The sequence below is a fragment of the Oryctolagus cuniculus genome, chromosome 11, assembly GCF_051225735.1.
Source record: "Oryctolagus cuniculus isolate XC-2025 breed Fujian yellow rabbit chromosome 11, ASM5122573v1, whole genome shotgun sequence".
Taxonomy (NCBI): domain Eukaryota; kingdom Metazoa; phylum Chordata; class Mammalia; order Lagomorpha; family Leporidae; genus Oryctolagus; species Oryctolagus cuniculus.
Window position 1 is genome coordinate 58,211,201 of NC_142877.1, and position 18,542 is coordinate 58,229,742.

The following is an 18,542-nucleotide window of genomic DNA, read 5'->3' on the forward strand; positions in this document are numbered from 1 at the left end:
TGAGCTTCTATATGATCTGCCAGCACCATACAACTTTCATAAGCAACCAGTAAGTCTGATTTTGGCCCATCTGCATTCAGTATTGAAAAGCTTTGCAATAAGAGATTACTTATTTTTCTTTTTTTTTTTAAAGATCTATTTATTTACTTGAAATAGTTACACAGAGAGAGAGAAGGAGAGGCAGAAAGAGAGAGAGAGGGAAAGAGAGATGTCTTCCATCCACTGGTTCACTACCCAATTGTCCGCAGCGGCTGGAGCTGTGCCAATCTGAAGCCAGGAGCCAGGAGATTTTTCCAGGTCTCCCACCTGGGTGCAAGGGTCCAAGGACTTGGGCCATCTTCTACTGCTTTCCCAGGCCACAGCAAAGAGCTGGATTTGAAGTGGAGCAGCCGGGACTCCAACCAACACCCATATGGGATGTCGGGACTGCAGGCGGCAGCTTTACCCACTACAACACAGCAACAACGGTCCCAACAAGAGATTATTTCTAATGTCAGTTTAGTCTAGGTAAATATAGAAAGCAAGCCTAAGAGAGCAAGGATTACCTGTAAGGGGCCCATAATCAACAGCAATTATACTAATTTAAGTTCTTTCTCAACTGCTTTGGATACAGAAAGGAAAAAAATTAGCCATTTTTGGTTTTTAAACGTAGTATATATTTTATTAGTTTCCTGTATTACAAAGGCAAATTACTGGAAGAATCTTCCTTTTGGTATTTGAACCATCTAGAATAATAAAGAGAACTACACATTAAAAAAAAAAAAAAAACCTTATTTAAGTAACAGATAAAAGACAGGTTAAACCTGCTAAAGGAAAAGTATAGTTTCAAGGGTGACAAAGAAATTTTATGGCAAATGTGATGAAAATGGTGCCACTGGTCCAGTAAAAAAGCAGAAGAAACAAAGAACATGCATGAAAACAACAGAGAACATAAAATGGTGCTGGAGACCAAAAGTTTAGTAAACAGAACTTTTTGTTCATCTTAATTAGCATGTAAGCTGCTTTGTCCTTGGAGGCTTTTGAAAAGAAAACCAATATGGCTCTCTGCTATGGCCTGGGAAAGCACTGGAAGATGGCCCAAGTCCTTGGGCCCCTGCACCCATGTGGGAGACCCTTAAGAAGCTCCTGGCTCTTGGCTTCAGACTGGCACAGCTCCAGCTGTTGCGGCCATCTGGGAAGTGAACCAGCGGATGGAAGACACTCTCTTTTGTCTCTCTCTTTCTCTCTCTCTTTCTCTGCCTCTCCTTCTCTGTAACTATGTCTTTCAAGTAAATAAATAAATCTTAAAAAAAAAAAAAAAAAAGTTAACCAGACTTAAGCTAGAAGCCTTTAGGCCTATTTCTTAGTCTGTTTTCTGTTGCTGTAACTATATATCTGAAACTGAGTAATTTATAAATAAAGAGGTTTCTTTTGGCTTCTGAGGGCTGATGTAGAACAGATAAAAGAGGGCTGAACTCCAAGGCTGCCAGCCCATTACCCAGATAACAGTATTTATTAAGTCATGAGGACTCTGGCCCACACTCAAAGCCTTTATAATAGGGCCCCACCCTCCAATATATGCAGAAAAAGTATGATAAAGCTCAGCTTCCCTTCTTGATAAAAACCCTGACCAAATTATGTATGAAAATTGAAAAGATGTCAAAATTACAGATAATATGATCTTGGCATATGTATGCAATGGAATATTATTCAGCCACAAGCAGTATAAATTCTGTCATTTGTCACAAAATTAATGGAACTGGACAGTGAGTGATGTAAGCCGGGCTCAGGAAGACAGACACCACACACCCTCACCCATTGGTGGAAGCTAAGAAAGTACATCACATGGAAGTCAAGAGTCAACTAGGGGTCACTAATGAGTAACAAGCTCTGTGGAAGAGGGAGGAGGGGGAATCACGGGTACCAAGTTGCCATGGCGGTGGGGGTAGTTCTAACAGCATCACTATTACAGGCTAACTATAGCCTGTAACAACTAGTTATACATTTCAAAATAACTAGAGGAGAGGAGTGTGAAGATTTCCCACAAAGGGATGATAGTATTTGAGGAGATGGTAGTGCTAATCACCCTGATTGATCATTACACATTACATACATCTTCACAGATGCTTGTACTACTGAACCTGTAACTACAGACGCTAAGATCAATTAAAATTTTTAAATGCAAACTTTTATACAAATAATCTATTTTTGGACTGAAACACTTATAAATATATACTTAGGGTCTATAATATGATATTTCAAAAATGTCGAGCCGGCGCCGTGGCTCAATAGGCTAATCCTCCACCTTGCGGCGCCGGCACACCGGGTTCTAGTCCCGGTTGGGGCGCCGGATTCTGTCCCGGTTGCCCCTCTTCCAGGCCAGCTCTCTGCTATGGCCAGGGAGTGCAGTGGAGGATGGCCCAGGTGCTTGGGCCCTGCACCCCATGGGAGACCAGGAAAAGCACCTGGCTCCTGGCTCCTGCCAGGATCAGCGCGGTGCGCCGGCTGCAGCGGCGGCCATTGGAGGGTGAACCAGCAGCAAAGGAAGACCTTTCTCTCTCTGTCTCTCTCTCTCACTGTCCACTCTGCCTGTCAAAAAAAAAAAAAAAAATGCCTACATTACATATCTAATATACACTAGCAAATAAGAGTGATTAGCATATGAATCACCTCAAATATTTTATCATATCTTTATGATGAGAACATTAAAAACCCTACCCCTATCCCTTTTGAAATATACAACATATTATTGTTAATTTTTTTTGACATGCAGAGTGGACAGTGAGAGACAGAGACAGAGAGAAAGGTCTTCCTTTACCGTTGGTTCACCCCACAATGGCCGCTGTGGCCGGCACACCGCACTGATCCGAAGCCAGGAGCCAGGTGCTTCTCCTGGTCTCCCATGGGGTGCAGGGCCCAAGCACTTGGGCCATCCTCCACTGCACTCCTGGGCCACAGCAGAGAGCTAGCCTGGAAGAGGAGCAACCAGGACAGAATCCGGCGCCCGGACCGGGGCTAGAAGGCAGTGTGCCGGTGCCACAGGCAGAGGAATAGCCAAGTGAGCCGCAGCGCCGGCCCGTATTATTGTTAATTATAGTCACCCTGATGTGGAAAATAACATCAGGACGTTTCCTGCTACCGCAGTGTAACATTTTACTTATGTACTAGACAATTCTCCCCTCCCTCCCCTTACCGCCCTATGATAACTCACTCTCCGCTCAACTTCTGTGGGATCAACTTTTAGAGTCTGTATGTAAGTGAGATCGTGGGGTCTTTGCCTTTCAGCGACTAGTTTATTTCACCCAACATACGTCTTCCAGGTTCATCCATATTGTGCCTAATGACAAGATTTCAACATTATTATTGATTCCATATCTTGGTCACTGTTGATGCTGCAATAAACATGAGAAGGTAGATGTCTTTTCAAGAGACTGATTTCATTTCTTTTGGTTATGTATCCAGTAGTGGGTTTGCTGCATTGTTAAGTGGCTCCATTTTTTTAATTTTTAATGATTTTTACACAATAGTGGTCTTTTTGCACAAAGTAAAACTAAAAAGTATGTCTGAGCATTTTTAATTTAAGCATTTTGATTTCAGTAGTCTGACATACAAGTATTGAAATAAGGAGAAATAATCAAGATACAATGAATAATGAAGATTTCATTATGATTAAAAAATTCATTTGTTAAGAAATCTGTTGTTATTAAAAAGGAAAAGGATTAAAAAGGATTAAAGTGTTCTGCTTCCCACACAATCAGCCATCCTCTCTCTCTACACCTCTCTTTCTCTCTCTCTCTTACAAAACTGATACAAGTTATTAGATGCACTTGAAAATCACCACAAATCAGTTTTCAGCACTTCTTGAGTACAGACTGGGATTTTTTTTTTCTTCTTTTTAAACTAAAGAAAGAAACTAGCAGATAATACCATACAGATTTAAAGTTTAGTTTTTAGAACAATACACAAGGGCTAGACAAGCAATGAGAAATATTACATAACTCATCCAGCTGGAATCGGTTGCATTTCATCACAATTCCACTGTTCTTAAGATCAAACAGAAATATTCAAAGCTCTAAAGTCTTTTTTTTACTTTCACTATCAAGGTCTTAACCTACAATACGTTCTTTGAAAGAGCATAATACACTTTTTTTTTTTTGAATGAGTGGATCTGTAGAGGTCTGTTTTCCATGTTTTATCTGCTTCTACACAATGCCTGTCCTAAAACACATTTCTACAGATTTTGTAGAGCAAGCCTCTCCATTAGAAATCCCTTTAGATGCCTAACATTTATCTTTGTAAGTAAAGGTGAGCAAAGTAGTGGAATGTGGGCGTGGTTTAAGAATGTCTTTAGGTGAAACACCACATACACAGTTAGTCTGGCATATTTCTCCAACCTAAATTGGCTGAACTGGTATTATCCAAAGCATAAGCTTCCTTGGTAATGGGAAGCTAATCCATATACATTAAACCCTCTGTGCCTAACTAATAACTCAAGGGGCTTCTCTGTCCAAATCTACTCAGTATATGAAGTTAAAATGTTAACTACAGTGTAACTTAAAGGATTTTAGGGGCCATGCTGTTGCACAGCAGGTTAACGCCCTGGCCTGAAGTGCTGGCATCCCATATGGGCACTGGTTCTAGTCCCGGCTGCTCCACTTCCAATCCAGCTCTCTGCTATGGCCTGGGAAAGCAGTAGAAGATGGCCCAAGTCCTTGGCCCCTGCACCCGCGTGGGAGACCCAGAGGAAGCTCCTGACTCCTGACTTCGGATTGGCGCAGCTTTGGTCGTTGTGTCCATCTGGGGAGTGAACCAGCAAATGGAAGACCTCTCTCTCTCTCTCTCTCTCTCTCTCTCTCTCTGAGTCTCCTCTCTCTGTGTAACTCTGACGTTCAAATAAATAAATGAATCTTTAAAAAAAAAAGGATTTTAGCACAGGCATCCATATGCCGTTTTACTGCAAGATATTCTTCTGGTGGACTCAACAAGCCTGAGAAAGCTTTCTCACTGGCAAGGTCCAAATCAGTGAATCAGGGGACCGGTGGGAGGACAGCAGGAAAGTAGGGAAGCCGGCTAGAAACCAGTGGTTTGTGGTACAATGATTAAAGACAACATTTAGAATATCTCCAGTACCAAGATAGCATATCTTCACTGATGGTGAATGAAGATACAAGAGAACAAGGGACTTGCTCCCTCACTTTAATGTTTAAGCTACATAATTTGAAAAATAAGGCAGTCTACCAAATCCCATGCGACCTTACTGTTCTATATGCTGTCACTAATTTGAAAAGTTAATAACATAGGGTCAGGAAGAGATTTCCACTTCCTATCTCTATTGAGGTACAAGAGGTTAATGGACATCAAGGGCCTGTTTATTGAAAGAAGTGAGGTGATCTATGTATCTGCCTTTGTTTTGCTTTTGGTTTAAGCCCTGTAGGCTCTATATTTTTTTTCTCCCAAAAATGAGCATTGCAATTTCTGACTCATGGAGTTTTGAAGAAGTAACTAACACGTTTCACAAAAGTTGGCAGTTTAGCGGGAACCAGTAAATGTCAGCTGTAATTTCTATCTGGATAACGCATTGGCAGGAACAAATTTCTTTGGAGTTGCTTTATCCCATTACCAAAAACACACTATGTCTTTAAATCTGGCTAGAATTGTAAAACTATCAAATAATTAAAGACATGCCTTTGAAGTGATTTACTCTTAGGATCTACTGAAAGAAAAATTGGATTCTATGTCTGCCAAGAATAAACTCATTAGATGATGAAATCTAGGCAATGGATTCCACACTTCATAAAGAAATGACACAAATTTAAGAGTATCACTAAAGTCCCATTTTTTTCTCCACCTGAGAGAATTTTGAGGGGAAGTTTATAGAGCTACAAAACAAAAAGGCATTTTTAACCAAATATAAGCATTATTTTTTTCTATGAGCTCTCAGCAGGAGGGAAAATTGGGAGTATGGGTTAGGCTGTGTTGATTAGGTAGCCACAGTGAAAAGTACAGGTCAAGAAACATTGTTCTGAATACAGACATGGAAGAGAGACGCTGCTCTCCTTGTGTTATTTTACTTGTGACTGTAGTCACGTCCTTAACTTGGTTCATTTCGGTGAGAAGACTTGGAGCTTTTTGGCCATGTGCTTTACAGCATTTTTCACCTGTTTGTTTCTCAGCGTGTAAATAAAAGGATTCAGCATGGGTGCAACAGAGGTGCTGAGCAGGGCTATCCCTTTATTCAACGACACCCTTTCCTTTGCAGAGGGTTTCACGTACATGAAGATGCAGCTTCCGTAGGAAATGGAGACAACCACCATGTGGGAAGAACACGTGGAAAAGGCTTTCTTCCTCTGTTGAGTAGAAGGTATGTTCAGAATAGTCCCGAGGATGTGCGTGTAGGAAAGAATCACTAACACCAGTGTGACCAGGAGTGTCAAGATGGCTGCCAGCAGCATCATCAGTTCGATGGTGTCTGTGTTTGTGCAAGAGAGCTGCAGTATGGGGGAAACATCACAGAAGAAATGATCCACGGTGTTGGCAGCACAGAAGTCAAGCTGCAGACCCATCACGAGGGGTGGGAAAATGATCAGGAAACCAGCTAACCATGAAGCAAAGACAAGCAAGTTGCACACCCTGGGGCTCATGATGGTCATGTAGTGCAGAGGCTTGCAGATGGCCACATAGCGGTCATAGGACATGGCGGCCAGCAGGAAAAACTCAGTGGCTCCCAGGAGAATAGTGAAAAACAGTTGTGCCGCACAATCGTTGTAAGAAATAGACCTATCACCTGTTGCCATACTAACAAGAAATTTGGGGATACAGACGGTTGTGAAGGAGATTTCTAAAAATGAGAAATTTCGGAGGAAGAAATACATAGGGGTCTTGAGATGTGAATCCAGTAGGCTAAGGGTGATGATGAGAAGGTTCCCGGTGACACTCAACATGTAGGTGAATAAAAGGAGAAGAAAAAGGACCACCTGTAACTGTGGATCATTTGTTAGGCCAAGAAGAATAAAGGCTGTCACTGTTGTGTGATTCCTCATCATTGGCTTCTATTTTTTAAAGAAAATAAGAAGCAATTATAAATGGGGTGGGGGGGAAGGCCTGCACAACACATCCATTTCACTTGAGGTTCTCCAAACACACACACACACACACACACACAAATTGCTCCCCACACCCAACATCCCTGAATATTCTGCTACTCATTAGCAGCAGCTGATAAACATTTCCTTGCAACAATCTTGGCTCAAATTTCAGTAACTAAATAAACACAAGTCTTTGAGTTTGTTTTCTTTCCTCCAGTTCCATAAGCCCAGCCATTGCAAAATGATAACATCTCGGGGCGGAGCCAAGATGGCGGAATAGTGAGGGCGCGCACCGATAGTCCGGGAAAATTTAGTTTAATAAAAGGGGAGTTACGGTAGCCTCAGAAAAAAGAACCAGGAAAATATTGCAGACAAAACTCTTCTGGATCCAGTGGGCGTGAATCGGAGGACCTACTGGGAGAACAAGGTCGCCCACCGCGCGCGAAAGCCGAACCACAGGACCGAGCCGCGGGACTGAGCCGCGGAAGCCGAGCAGCGGGACTGAGCTGCGCAAGCTGCAGGGTCTGCCCGCAAGTGCTCGAAGGGGAGTGCAACAGCGGGGAGACTTGGGAAGTCCAGGGCTCCGAGTCCACACATCGGCGCTGGAAGGGGAGCAGACCTGCGTGGAGAGCGTGGGAGCCCACAGTTCGGGACATCAGCGGCAGACTCAACACACCAGCGCTGGAACGCGAGGTGAGCCGAACCTCAATAACCCGAGACACAGGCAGGCAAGCGGAGAGAGGAGACTAGAGGGAACGACCCCCGGGGCGGGGGGGACTTCACCAAGCTAACTGGAAGAGAGAGAGGGGGAAAAAAAAAAGGTGACTGGTATGGACACGGGTTTCTCTCTCTCCGCTCACCTCTCAAGGGCGAGCAAGACAAAGAGCAGGCGCCATCTTGGACATACGTCATAAGCAGAGCGACCTCAGGTCTGCACCGGCCCTGAGCCTAGCAGTAAAACCTGACTCTGGGTGGGGCGAATTAACAGGAGATTAGGACTTAGTAAATTTATGGTGCTACTGAACTGAGACTGTGAAAAAAGAGACGGTGGGGGAGAGAACTCACGGAATTCACGTGAGCACTCTCCAGAGACGCTACAATTCCGTAACTTTGGCAACCCAGTGGGAGACTGAAGGAGAATTTGAGCCCACTCTAAGGGCCGAACAGATTCCCTGTGTGGTCCTTGGGAAAGAGCTTCTGATCTCTGGCTCCTGTGGGTATATCATTCGCCTGCTAACTACCTCCAACTTTGTTCAGCTGTGCAGAATAACTTCCCTGTTGAATCAAAAAAAAAAAAAAGAGAGAGAGAGAGAGAGAGAGAGAGAGAGAGAGAGAGGTTTACCACGCCTAACCTGGGAGTGTCACCTTAGGCACACCAAACAGAGCTCTCAGGCCACACCCATCTCAAGCCCTAAGGCTCCCTCAAAAACAGATAGTCCACTTAATCTAGAGTCGTAGTATAACAAGAAAAAGCACCACAGTGAAGAAACCAAATATCTCCAATATGACAAATAACAAACGCAAAAACCAAGGTAATAAAAACAAGGAAGTCACCATGAAGCCCTCAAATGAAAAAGACACCCCAATTCAAGATTATGAGGATGATGACATAGAAGAAATGCAAGAAGCAGATCTCAAAAAATTGATAAGAACATTAAGAAGTTCTCAAAAACAAATTCTTGAACTACACAAATCCTTAATGGACAAGATAGAAAATCTCTCTCGTGAAAATGAAATATTAAGGAGGAATCAAAATGAAACGAAACAACTAGTACAACAGGAAACTGGGATAGTGACTGAAGTGAAGAATTCAATAGATCAAATGAAAAACACAATAGAGAGCCTTACAAACAGAATGGGAGAAGCAGAAGAGAGAATTTCGGACTTAGAAGACAGAGAACAGGAAAGGATACAGTCAGACCAAAGAAAAGAAGAGGAAATTAGGAATCTAAAACATATTGTCGGGAATCTTCAGGATACTATTAAAAAACCCAACATTCGGGTTCTAGGAGTTCCTGAAGGCATGGAGAGGGAGAAAGGATTAGAAGGCCTTTTTAGTGAGATATTAGCAAAAAATTTCCCAGGTTTGGAGAAGGACAGAGACATCCTAGTACAGGAAGCTCACAGAACCCCTAATAAACACGACCAAAAGAGACCCTCACCACGGCACGTGGTAATTAAACTCTCCACAGTGAAACATAAAGAAAAGATCCTAAAATGTGCAAGAGAGAAACGTCAGATTACTCTCAGAGGATCTCCAATCAGACTCACAGCTGACTTCTCATCAGAAACTCTACAAGCTAGGAGGGAATGGCAAGATATAGCCCAGGTACTAAGAGAGAACAACTGCCAGCCCAGAATATTATATCCTGCCAAGCTCTCATTTGTGAATGAAGGTGAAATAAAGACTTTTCATAACAAACAGAAATTGAAAGAATTTGTTGCCACTCGTCCAGCCCTGCAAAAGATGCTTAAAGATGTGTTACACACAGAAACAAAGAAACACGGTCATCAATATGAAAGAAGGTAAAGGAAGGAAACCAAGGAAGGAAAGCTCACAGCTAAAGATCACAGGGAATTCAAAGCATATATTAGAACTTATCTTTGGCAAATGGCAGGGCAAAGTTACCACTTATCATTAGTCACATTGAACGTGAATGACCTGAACTGTCCAGTTAAAAGACACCGATTGGCTGATTGGGTTAAAAAACAAAACCCATCTATTTGCTGCTTACAAGAAACACATCTTTCCAACAAAGATCCATACAGACTGAAAGTGAAAGGCTGGAAAAAGATATACCATGCCAACAGAAATGAAAAAAGAGCAGGCGTAGCCATCTTAATATCAGACACCATAAACTTTACCACAAAAACCATTAAGAGAGACAAAGAGGGACACTACATAATGATTAAGGGATCAATTCAACAGGAAGATATAACAATTATCAATGTATATGCACCTAACTACAGGGCACCGGTTTATCTAAAAGATTTATTAATGGACTTAAAGGGAGACTTAGACCCCAATACAATAGTACTGGGGGACTTCAATACTCCACTCTCAGAAATAGACAGATCAACAGGACAGAAGATCAACAAGGATACAGTAGATTTAAACGACACTATAGCCCAAATGGATCTAACAGATATATACAGAACTTTCAATCCTACAGCTAAAGATTATACATTCTTCTCAGCAGTACATGGAACCTTCTCTAGGATTGACCACATACTAGGCCATAAAGCAAGTCTCAGCAAATTCAAAAGAATTAGAATCATACCATGCAGCTTCTCAGACCATAAAGGAATGAAGTTGGAAATGAACAACTCAGGAATCCCTAGAGCATACGCAAACACATGGAGATTGAACAACATGCTCCTGAATGAACAATGGGTCATAGAAGAAATCAAAAGAGAAATCAAAAACTTTCTGGAAGTAAATGAGGATAACAGCACAACATACCAAAACTTATGGGACGCAGCAAAAGCAGTGTTAAGAGGAAAGTTTATATCAATAGGTGCCTACATCAAGAAATTGGAAAGGCACCAAATAGATGAGCTTTCTATTCACCTCAAGGATCTAGAAAACCTACAGCAAACCAGACCCAAATCTAGTAGGAGAAGAGAAATAATTAAAATCAGAGAAGAAATCAACAGGATTGAATCAAGAAAAACATTACAAAAAATCAGCCAAACGAGGAGCTGGTTTTTTGAAAAAATAAACAAAATTGACACCCCATTGGCCCAACTAACTAAAAAAAGAAGAGAAAAGACCCAAATCAATAAAATCAGAGATGAAAAAGGAAATGTAACAACAGACACCACAGAAATAAAAAGAATCATCAGAAATTACTACAAGGACTTGTATGCCAGCAAACAGGGAAACCTATCAGAAATGGATAGATTCCTGGACACATGCAACCTACCTAAATTGAACCAGGAAGACATCGAAAACCTAAACAGACCCATAACTGAGACAGAAATTGAAACAGTAATAAAGGCCCTCCCAACAAAGAAAAGCCCAGGACCAGATGGATTCACTGCTGAATTCTACCAGACATTTAAAGAAGAACTAACTCCAATTCTTCTCAAACTATTCAGAACAATTGAAGAAGAGGGAATCCTCCCAAATTCTTTCTATGAAGCCAGCATCACCTTAATTCCTAAGCCGGGAAAAGATGCAGCACTGAAAGAGAATTACAGACCAATATCCCTGATGAACATAGATGCAAAAATCCTCAATAAAATTCTCGCCAATAGAATGCAACAACACATCAGAAAGATCATCCACCCAGACCAAGTGGGATTTATCCCTGGTATGCAGGGATGGTTTAATGTGCGCAAGACAATCAATGTGATACACCACATTAACAGACTGCAGAAGAAAAACCATATGATTCTCTCAATAGATGCCGAGAAAGCATTTGATAAAATACAACACCCGTTCATGATGAAAACTCTAAGCAAACTGGGTTTGGAAGGAACATTCCTCAATACAATCAAAGCAATCTATGAAAAACCCACAGCCAACATCCTATTGAATGGGGAAAAGTTGGAAGCATTTCCACTGAGATCTGGGACCAGACAGGGATGTCCACTCTCACCACTGCTATTCAATATAGTTCTGGAGGTTCTAGCCAGAGCTATTAGGCAAGAAAAAGAAATTAAAGGGATACAAATTGGGAAGGAAGAACTCAAACTATCCCTCTTTGCAGACGACATGATTCTTTATTTAGGGGACCCAAAGAACTCTACCAAGAGACTATTGGAACTCATAGAAGAGTTTGGCAAAGTAGCAGGGTATAAAATCAATGCACAAAAATCAACAGCCTTTGTATACACAGACAATGCCATGGCTGAGGAAGAAATTCTAAGATCAATCCCATTCACAATAGCTACAAAAACAATCAAATACCTTGGAATAAACTTAACCAAGGACGTTAAAGATCTCTACGATGAAAATTACAAAACCTTAAAGAAAGAAATAGAAGAGGATACCAAGAAATGGAAAAATCTTCCATGCTCATGGATTGGAAGAATCAATATCATCAAAATGTCCATTCTCCCAAAAGCAATTTATAGATTCAATGCAATACCAATCAAGATACCGAAGACCTTCTTCTCAGATCTGGAAAAATTGGTGCTGAAATTTATATGGAGGCACAAGAGACCTCGAATAGCTAAAGCAATCTTGTACAACAAAAACAAAGCCGGAGGCATCACAATACCAGATTTCAGGACATACTACAGGGCAGTTGTAATCAAAACAGCATGGTACTGGTACAGAAACAGAAGGATAGACCAATGGAACAGAATTGAAATACCAGAAATCAACCCAAACATCTACAGCCAACTTATATTTGATCAAGGATCTAAAACTAATTCCTTGAGCAAGGACAGTCTATTCAATAAATGGTGCTGGGAAAATTGGATTTCCACGTGCAGAATCATGAAGCAAGACCCCTACCTTACACCTTACACAAAAATCCACTCAACATGGATTAAAGACCTAAATCTACGACCTGACACCATCAAGTTACTAGAGAACATTGGAGAAACCCTTCAAGATATTGGCACAGGCAAAGAGTTTCTGGAAAAGACCCAGGAGGCACAGGCAGTCAAAGCCAAAATTAACTATTGGGATTGCATCAAATTGAGAAGTTTCTGTACTGCAAAAGAAACAGTCAGGAGAGTGAAGAGACAACCGACAGAATGGGAAAAAATATTTGCAAACTATGCAACAGATAAAGGGTTAATAACCAGAATCTACAAAGAGATCAAGAAACTCCACAAAAACAAAACCAACAACCCAATTAAGAGATGGGCCAAGGACCTCAATAGACATTTTTCAAAAGAGGAAATCCAAATGGCCAACAGGCACATGAAAAAATGTTCAAGGTCATTAGCAATCAGAGAAATGCAAATCAAAACCACAATGAGGTTCCACCTCACCCCGGTTAGAATGGCTCACATTCAGAAATCTACCAACAACAGATGCTGGCGAGGATGTGGGGAAAAAGGGACACTAACCCACTGTTGGTGGGAATGCAAACTGGTCAAGCCACTATGGAAATCAGTCTGGAGATTCCTCAGAAACCTGAAGATAACCCTACCGTTCGACCCAGCCATCCCACTCCTTGGAATTTACCCAAAGGAATTTAAATTGGCAAACAAAAAAGCGGTCTGAAGCCTAATGTTTATTGCAGCTCAATTCACAATAGCTAAGACCTGGAACCAACCTAAATGCCCATCAACGGTAGACTGGATAAAGAAATTATGGGATATGTACTCTTTAGAATACTATACTGCAGTAAGAAACAACGAAATCCAGTCATTTGCAACAAAATGGAGGAATCTGGAACACATCATGCTGAGTGAAATAAGCCAGTCCCAAAGGGACAAATACCATATGTTCTCCCTGATCGGTGACAACTGACTGAACACCAAAAAGGAAACTTGTTGAAGTGAAAGGGACACTATGGGAAACGGTGACTTGATCAGCATAGCCCTGACTGTTAATGAACAACTTAATACATTATCCCTCTTAGTAGTTTTTTTGTCTGTTCTACTTAATATGACTGATTTAATTCTGTAATTAATACACAGTTATTCTTAAGTGTTGAAATTTAACTGAAATGTGATCCCTGTTAAACATAAGAGTAGGAATAAGAGAGGGAAGAGATATATAATTTGGGACATGCTCAAGCTGACTTGCCCCAAATGGTAGAGTTAGAAACATACCAGGGGACTCCAATTTAATCCCATCAAGGTGGCATGTACCAATGCCATCTCACTAGTCCAAGTGATCAATTTCAGTTCGCAATTGATCATAATGAAAGGACTAAGAGTCAAAGGGAGCACATAAGCAAGTCTAGTACCTGCTAACACTAACCGATAGAATAAATAAAGGGGAGAGTGATCCAACATGGGAAGTGAGATACTCAGCAGACTCATAGAATGGTGGATGCCCTAAATAGCACTCTGGCCTCAGAATCAGCCCTAAAGGCATTCAGATCTGGCTGAAAAGTCCATGAGAGTATTTCAGGCATGGAAAGCCAAGACACTCTGGCAAAAGATCTCTGTGAGTGAGATCTCAGTGAAAAGAACAGGTCTTCAAAGAAGGAGGTACCTTTCTCTGAAGGGAGGAGAGAACCTCCACTTTGACTATGACCTTGTCTAAACAAGATAAGAGTCGGAGAACTCAAGGGGCTTCCATAGCCTTGGAAACTCATGACTGGAGCATAGGGAGATTACTGATGCCATAGACAGGAGTGTCAATTGGTAAAGTCAACAACAGGAGTCACTGTGCACTTACTCCTCATGTAGGATCTCTGTCATTAATGTGCTGTGCATTGAGATTTAATGCTATAACGAGTACTCAAATAATATATTTCACTTTGTGTTTCTATGGGGGTGCAAACTGTTGAAATCTTTACTTAATGCATACTAAACTGATCCTCTGTAAAAAAAAAAAAAAAAAAGAAAAGAATAGAAACTATCAACTCCCAACTTGACTCTCACTGGGATTAAACATGACAATAGGTCTGATCTGATTTCATCATCATTAAAAAAAATCATCTATTATTTTTCACTTTATGTTTCTGTGTGGGAGCAAACTGTTGAAATCCTTACTTAATGTATACTAAGCTGATCTTCTGTATATTAAGATAATCGAAAATGAATCTTGATGTGAATGGAAGGGGAGAGGGAGTGGGAAAGGGGAGGGTTGTGGGTGGGAGGGACGGTATGGGGGGGAAGCCATAGTAATCCATTATTCGTACTTTGGAAACGTATATTCATTAAATAAAAGTTAAAAAAAAAATGATAACATCTCATTGATAAACTCTTATAAACTCTTATAATGTAAAAATAAAGAAGCAGAACATCTATCCTGTTGCAAATGTTTTCCTCTCTATCATATTTCAAAATTTTTCCAACACATTTACTTTACATTGAATTATTTTACACCACCTGGTGACTCATTCCTCCTTGCTAAACAAAGCTCCTTCTTCATGGTTATGACTCTTTTTCATAGACATTGCTGTTCCGTCTTAAAATCAATGAAAAGTTGACATGAGCACCTCCAGGTGTGGAGTGCGAGCTGAATTTCCTCATCAAACTTCTGAACCCTCGTGAAGATTTACATCCTCACGAACACTGTCCATTCTGCTTGCCTGGTTTTCCTGAAGATTTGCATTTACTTCTTTCTTTATGTTCTGAGTCTTGACTGTATTTTGATCTTTACTTTTATTTTGAGAGATATTAGCTTTTTCAAAGTATATTGCTAATATTGTGTTTGCTTGACAAATCATAACTCTATCTATTTCACCCTGTTGGGCTCTTTTCTCTGATATAGTCCCCTGCAGACATAAAGCATGTCCTCACACATAAGGATTGTGTTACTCACCTAGTATGTAAGTACTGGGATTCCGACTGAAGGTTTGCAGTGACAAAGGAGGGTTTCACAAAAGAATCTATTTAAAAACTAAAATGTTGAGTGGCCACCCTTAGTAGTTGTCCTTAGCACCACTGCTCCGCGTGTTTCTCTCCAGAGCAGCCTCTTTTCTTCTTATTCACATCAATCACCCCTCTACTTTCTTTCAGATTTAAGACATTACAATTCAAAATTTTGTTAATTTCTTTCTTATTGTCATATCTTCTTTCAGATCATACAAAGGCTCTCATGTTTATCCCCTACAAAATCCAACATCCTTCTTTCCTAAAGAATAATAGCACTTTCCTTATGAAGAATATTGGGTCATATGTTAAATTGTGTTTGAACCTTACTATATTTTGCATATTCCAGCTCTGGTGTTAAAAAAAGTATGAATATTCATAGATGATTACAAAATAACTAATATTTTTGTCTTAACCTCACTTATTTTTATTTTTACTTTTTCTCCTTATTTTGCCATTCTTTTCAATTGATCATTCTATTAATGTCTCTATCCCAGTCATTTATATATAATTCATACTCATTACCAAAATTATTCTCAGATTCAAGGCACAGTCTACATTAAGGCTAAAAAACTGAAAAATAATCAATCCAAAAAAATTGAGTTATATAGTGAGGCAGAGTACAAAAAGTCAGGAGTGGATTTATACAAATACACAGATCCTGTCAAGCCTAAATTTGAATTGCAAAGCACAACAATTATAAATTATGTGATATCATTGGTCTGTTTCTTACTCCCAAAGTTAAATTCTTGTTAGATGATAGCAAAATAATCTTATGTTTCCAACCATAACTATAACCCCAGCAGCATTTTTGTGGCTGTTATGGTAATTTGTATGCAAAACATTCCTACAGGGTATGAAAATGGAATTTTACATGAAATCTTTATGGAAAGCTATGGAACTCAGTAAATGTGTTTAACAAATATGAGAGAAGATTTCTCATATTCAGGAAAAGTTCATACTTTGTGCCCTATTTCAGATGTCAGATATAATGCACATCCCCACAGACTACTGTGCATACTCCGCACATAAACAATGATAATTATCATGAGGCAAGTATGTATTCACTTAATAAAACATCTACAGTATGCTGTGAAGAACACCTACAAAATGAAAGTTTCAAAGGTTTCTTATGATATAGAATTGATTTTCAACATTACTTCTGAAACCAATTTAATGCTTATTTTGCAAAGCAAAGCAAAACAAAACAAAACAATAGTTCGAATTGCTTGCCTTACTATTTCTATAGTTTTACAAGAGAATAATATTTTTGTTCTAGCTCCATTCAACAAAATTACTCTGATAAAAATACACATTTATGCAAACCTTAATTTCTTTAGCAGTAAATTTTTTTCTTGATTTTATTTGGATGTTAACTCCTGGAGAAGCAATTTCTGAATGTTGCATATCAATCATCTATTTTTATACTGCTTCAACCCATATTTTTTTTCTTGATTTCTCATCTAAAGGTACATTAGCAGCAGCAATGTTCACTTAGTATGTTTAAGCAAAGACTTATTCATGACAGTCTAATTGTGTTTCTTCTTGGATTTTTTTTGTTTAAAAAAAAAAGACAGGCAATGTTCTCCAATGTATATTACATTGTAAGCATAGTTTCCTTGGCTGAACATAAAAATATTTATCTTTAACTAGAAAAGAAAGAAAAAAAGAATTTCAGTTATGGTTACTCTGACATTTCTAGCCTACATGAGCAATACAGAGGCTTGCACTGTAGATCTTCAAGAACTGTAATCCCTTTTGACACTGCAGAACTTGTCTCAAGAGGATGAGATGACTTCAATACTTCTAAAGAAAGAAATATTTCCCATGAGACCACTGTGCTAGGATGTAAAAATTGCACCTTTATTAATAGTTTATTGAGTTGTTAAAACTGTAATGCAAAAATTTATGTTTAAACAAGAGACAAAATTACTTTTTAAGGCAATAAAGTGTGGAACAACCTAAGGGAGTTTAGAGGAGGAGATCTGCCAGTTTAGATGTTTATGAGAAATACATATTTCAATCAAGAGAAATGAAAGTCACCTACATGGAGTTTGGAAATACAAACGTTACTAGAATTTTCAACTCAAATTGATTCAATAAGGGGCTCATAGTGTGCTTCTCTGTGTTAAGTCTCTGAAGATCATCTCATGGAGTGAGATTTAGAGAATTTAATCATCATTGTCAAAGATGACATTTCCATTTAAGGATTGGAATCAGAGATCCAAATGTCAGGGAAATAGGCACAGTGCTGAGATTCTCAGGAAGATATGTGAGAGACACAGGTGTTTGCTTCTGCTCTCCAAGTGGTCACATCCAATCTGCAGAAAAAATATTCAAGTTTATTCCACATAAAAATGATGTTTCAAGCTCATTTATTTCCTTTCGACATTTCTATTGCTGAGTGATTAAAGTAATACTAGCAGATAAATTTTAAAGTGATCGGGGCATTGCACTCTAGACAGTTTAAAAACAATGTCATGGCTGGCGCCGCGGCTCACTAGGCTAATCCTCCGCCTTGCGGCGCTGGCACACCGGGTTCTAGTCCTGGTCGGGGTGCCGGATTCTGTCCCGGTTGCCCCTCTTCCAGACCAGCTCTCTGCTGCGGCCAGGGAGTGCAGTGGAGGATGACCCAAGTCCTTGGGCCCTGCACCCCATGGGAGACCAGGAAAAGCACCTGGCTCCTGCCATCGGATCAGCGCGGTGCTCCATCCACAGCACGCCGGCAGCGGCAGCCATTGGAGGGTGAACCAACGGCAAAGGAAGACCTTTATCTCTGTCTCTCTCTCTCACTGTCCACTCTGCCTGTCAAAAAATAAAATAAAAGAAATAAAAGAAAAGAAAAGAAAAACAATGTCATGAAGTTAAAAGAGCATACGAGGAATGCAATGATCATATTTATTCAGCATGGTCACTTTTCACAAACTGAACATACATACCCATGTGAATAACACTCAGAAGAAGAAACAGAATATTAACCAGTAATTGTAAATCCTTGCTCCTAATCCCTTAGTGTCATTA

General features: G+C 40.1%; 1 protein-coding gene across 1 annotated transcript; it reads right to left on the reverse strand.

Annotated features, from left to right (window-relative positions):
- Window positions 1-6,080: 6,080 nt before the first annotated feature.
- On the reverse strand, window positions 6,081-7,022 carry LOC138844217 (olfactory receptor 6C74). The gene has a single exon (XM_070051458.1). It carries the CDS (start codon window positions 7,020-7,022, stop codon window positions 6,081-6,083), a length of 942 nt encoding a protein of 313 aa, XP_069907559.1.
- Between the last annotated feature and the right edge of the window lie 11,520 nt (window positions 7,023-18,542).

Coding starts and splice junctions, on each gene's coding strand:
- LOC138844217 (XM_070051458.1), bottom strand. CDS start 7,022: ATGATGAGGAATCACACAACAGTGACAGCCTTTATTCTTCTTGGCCTA.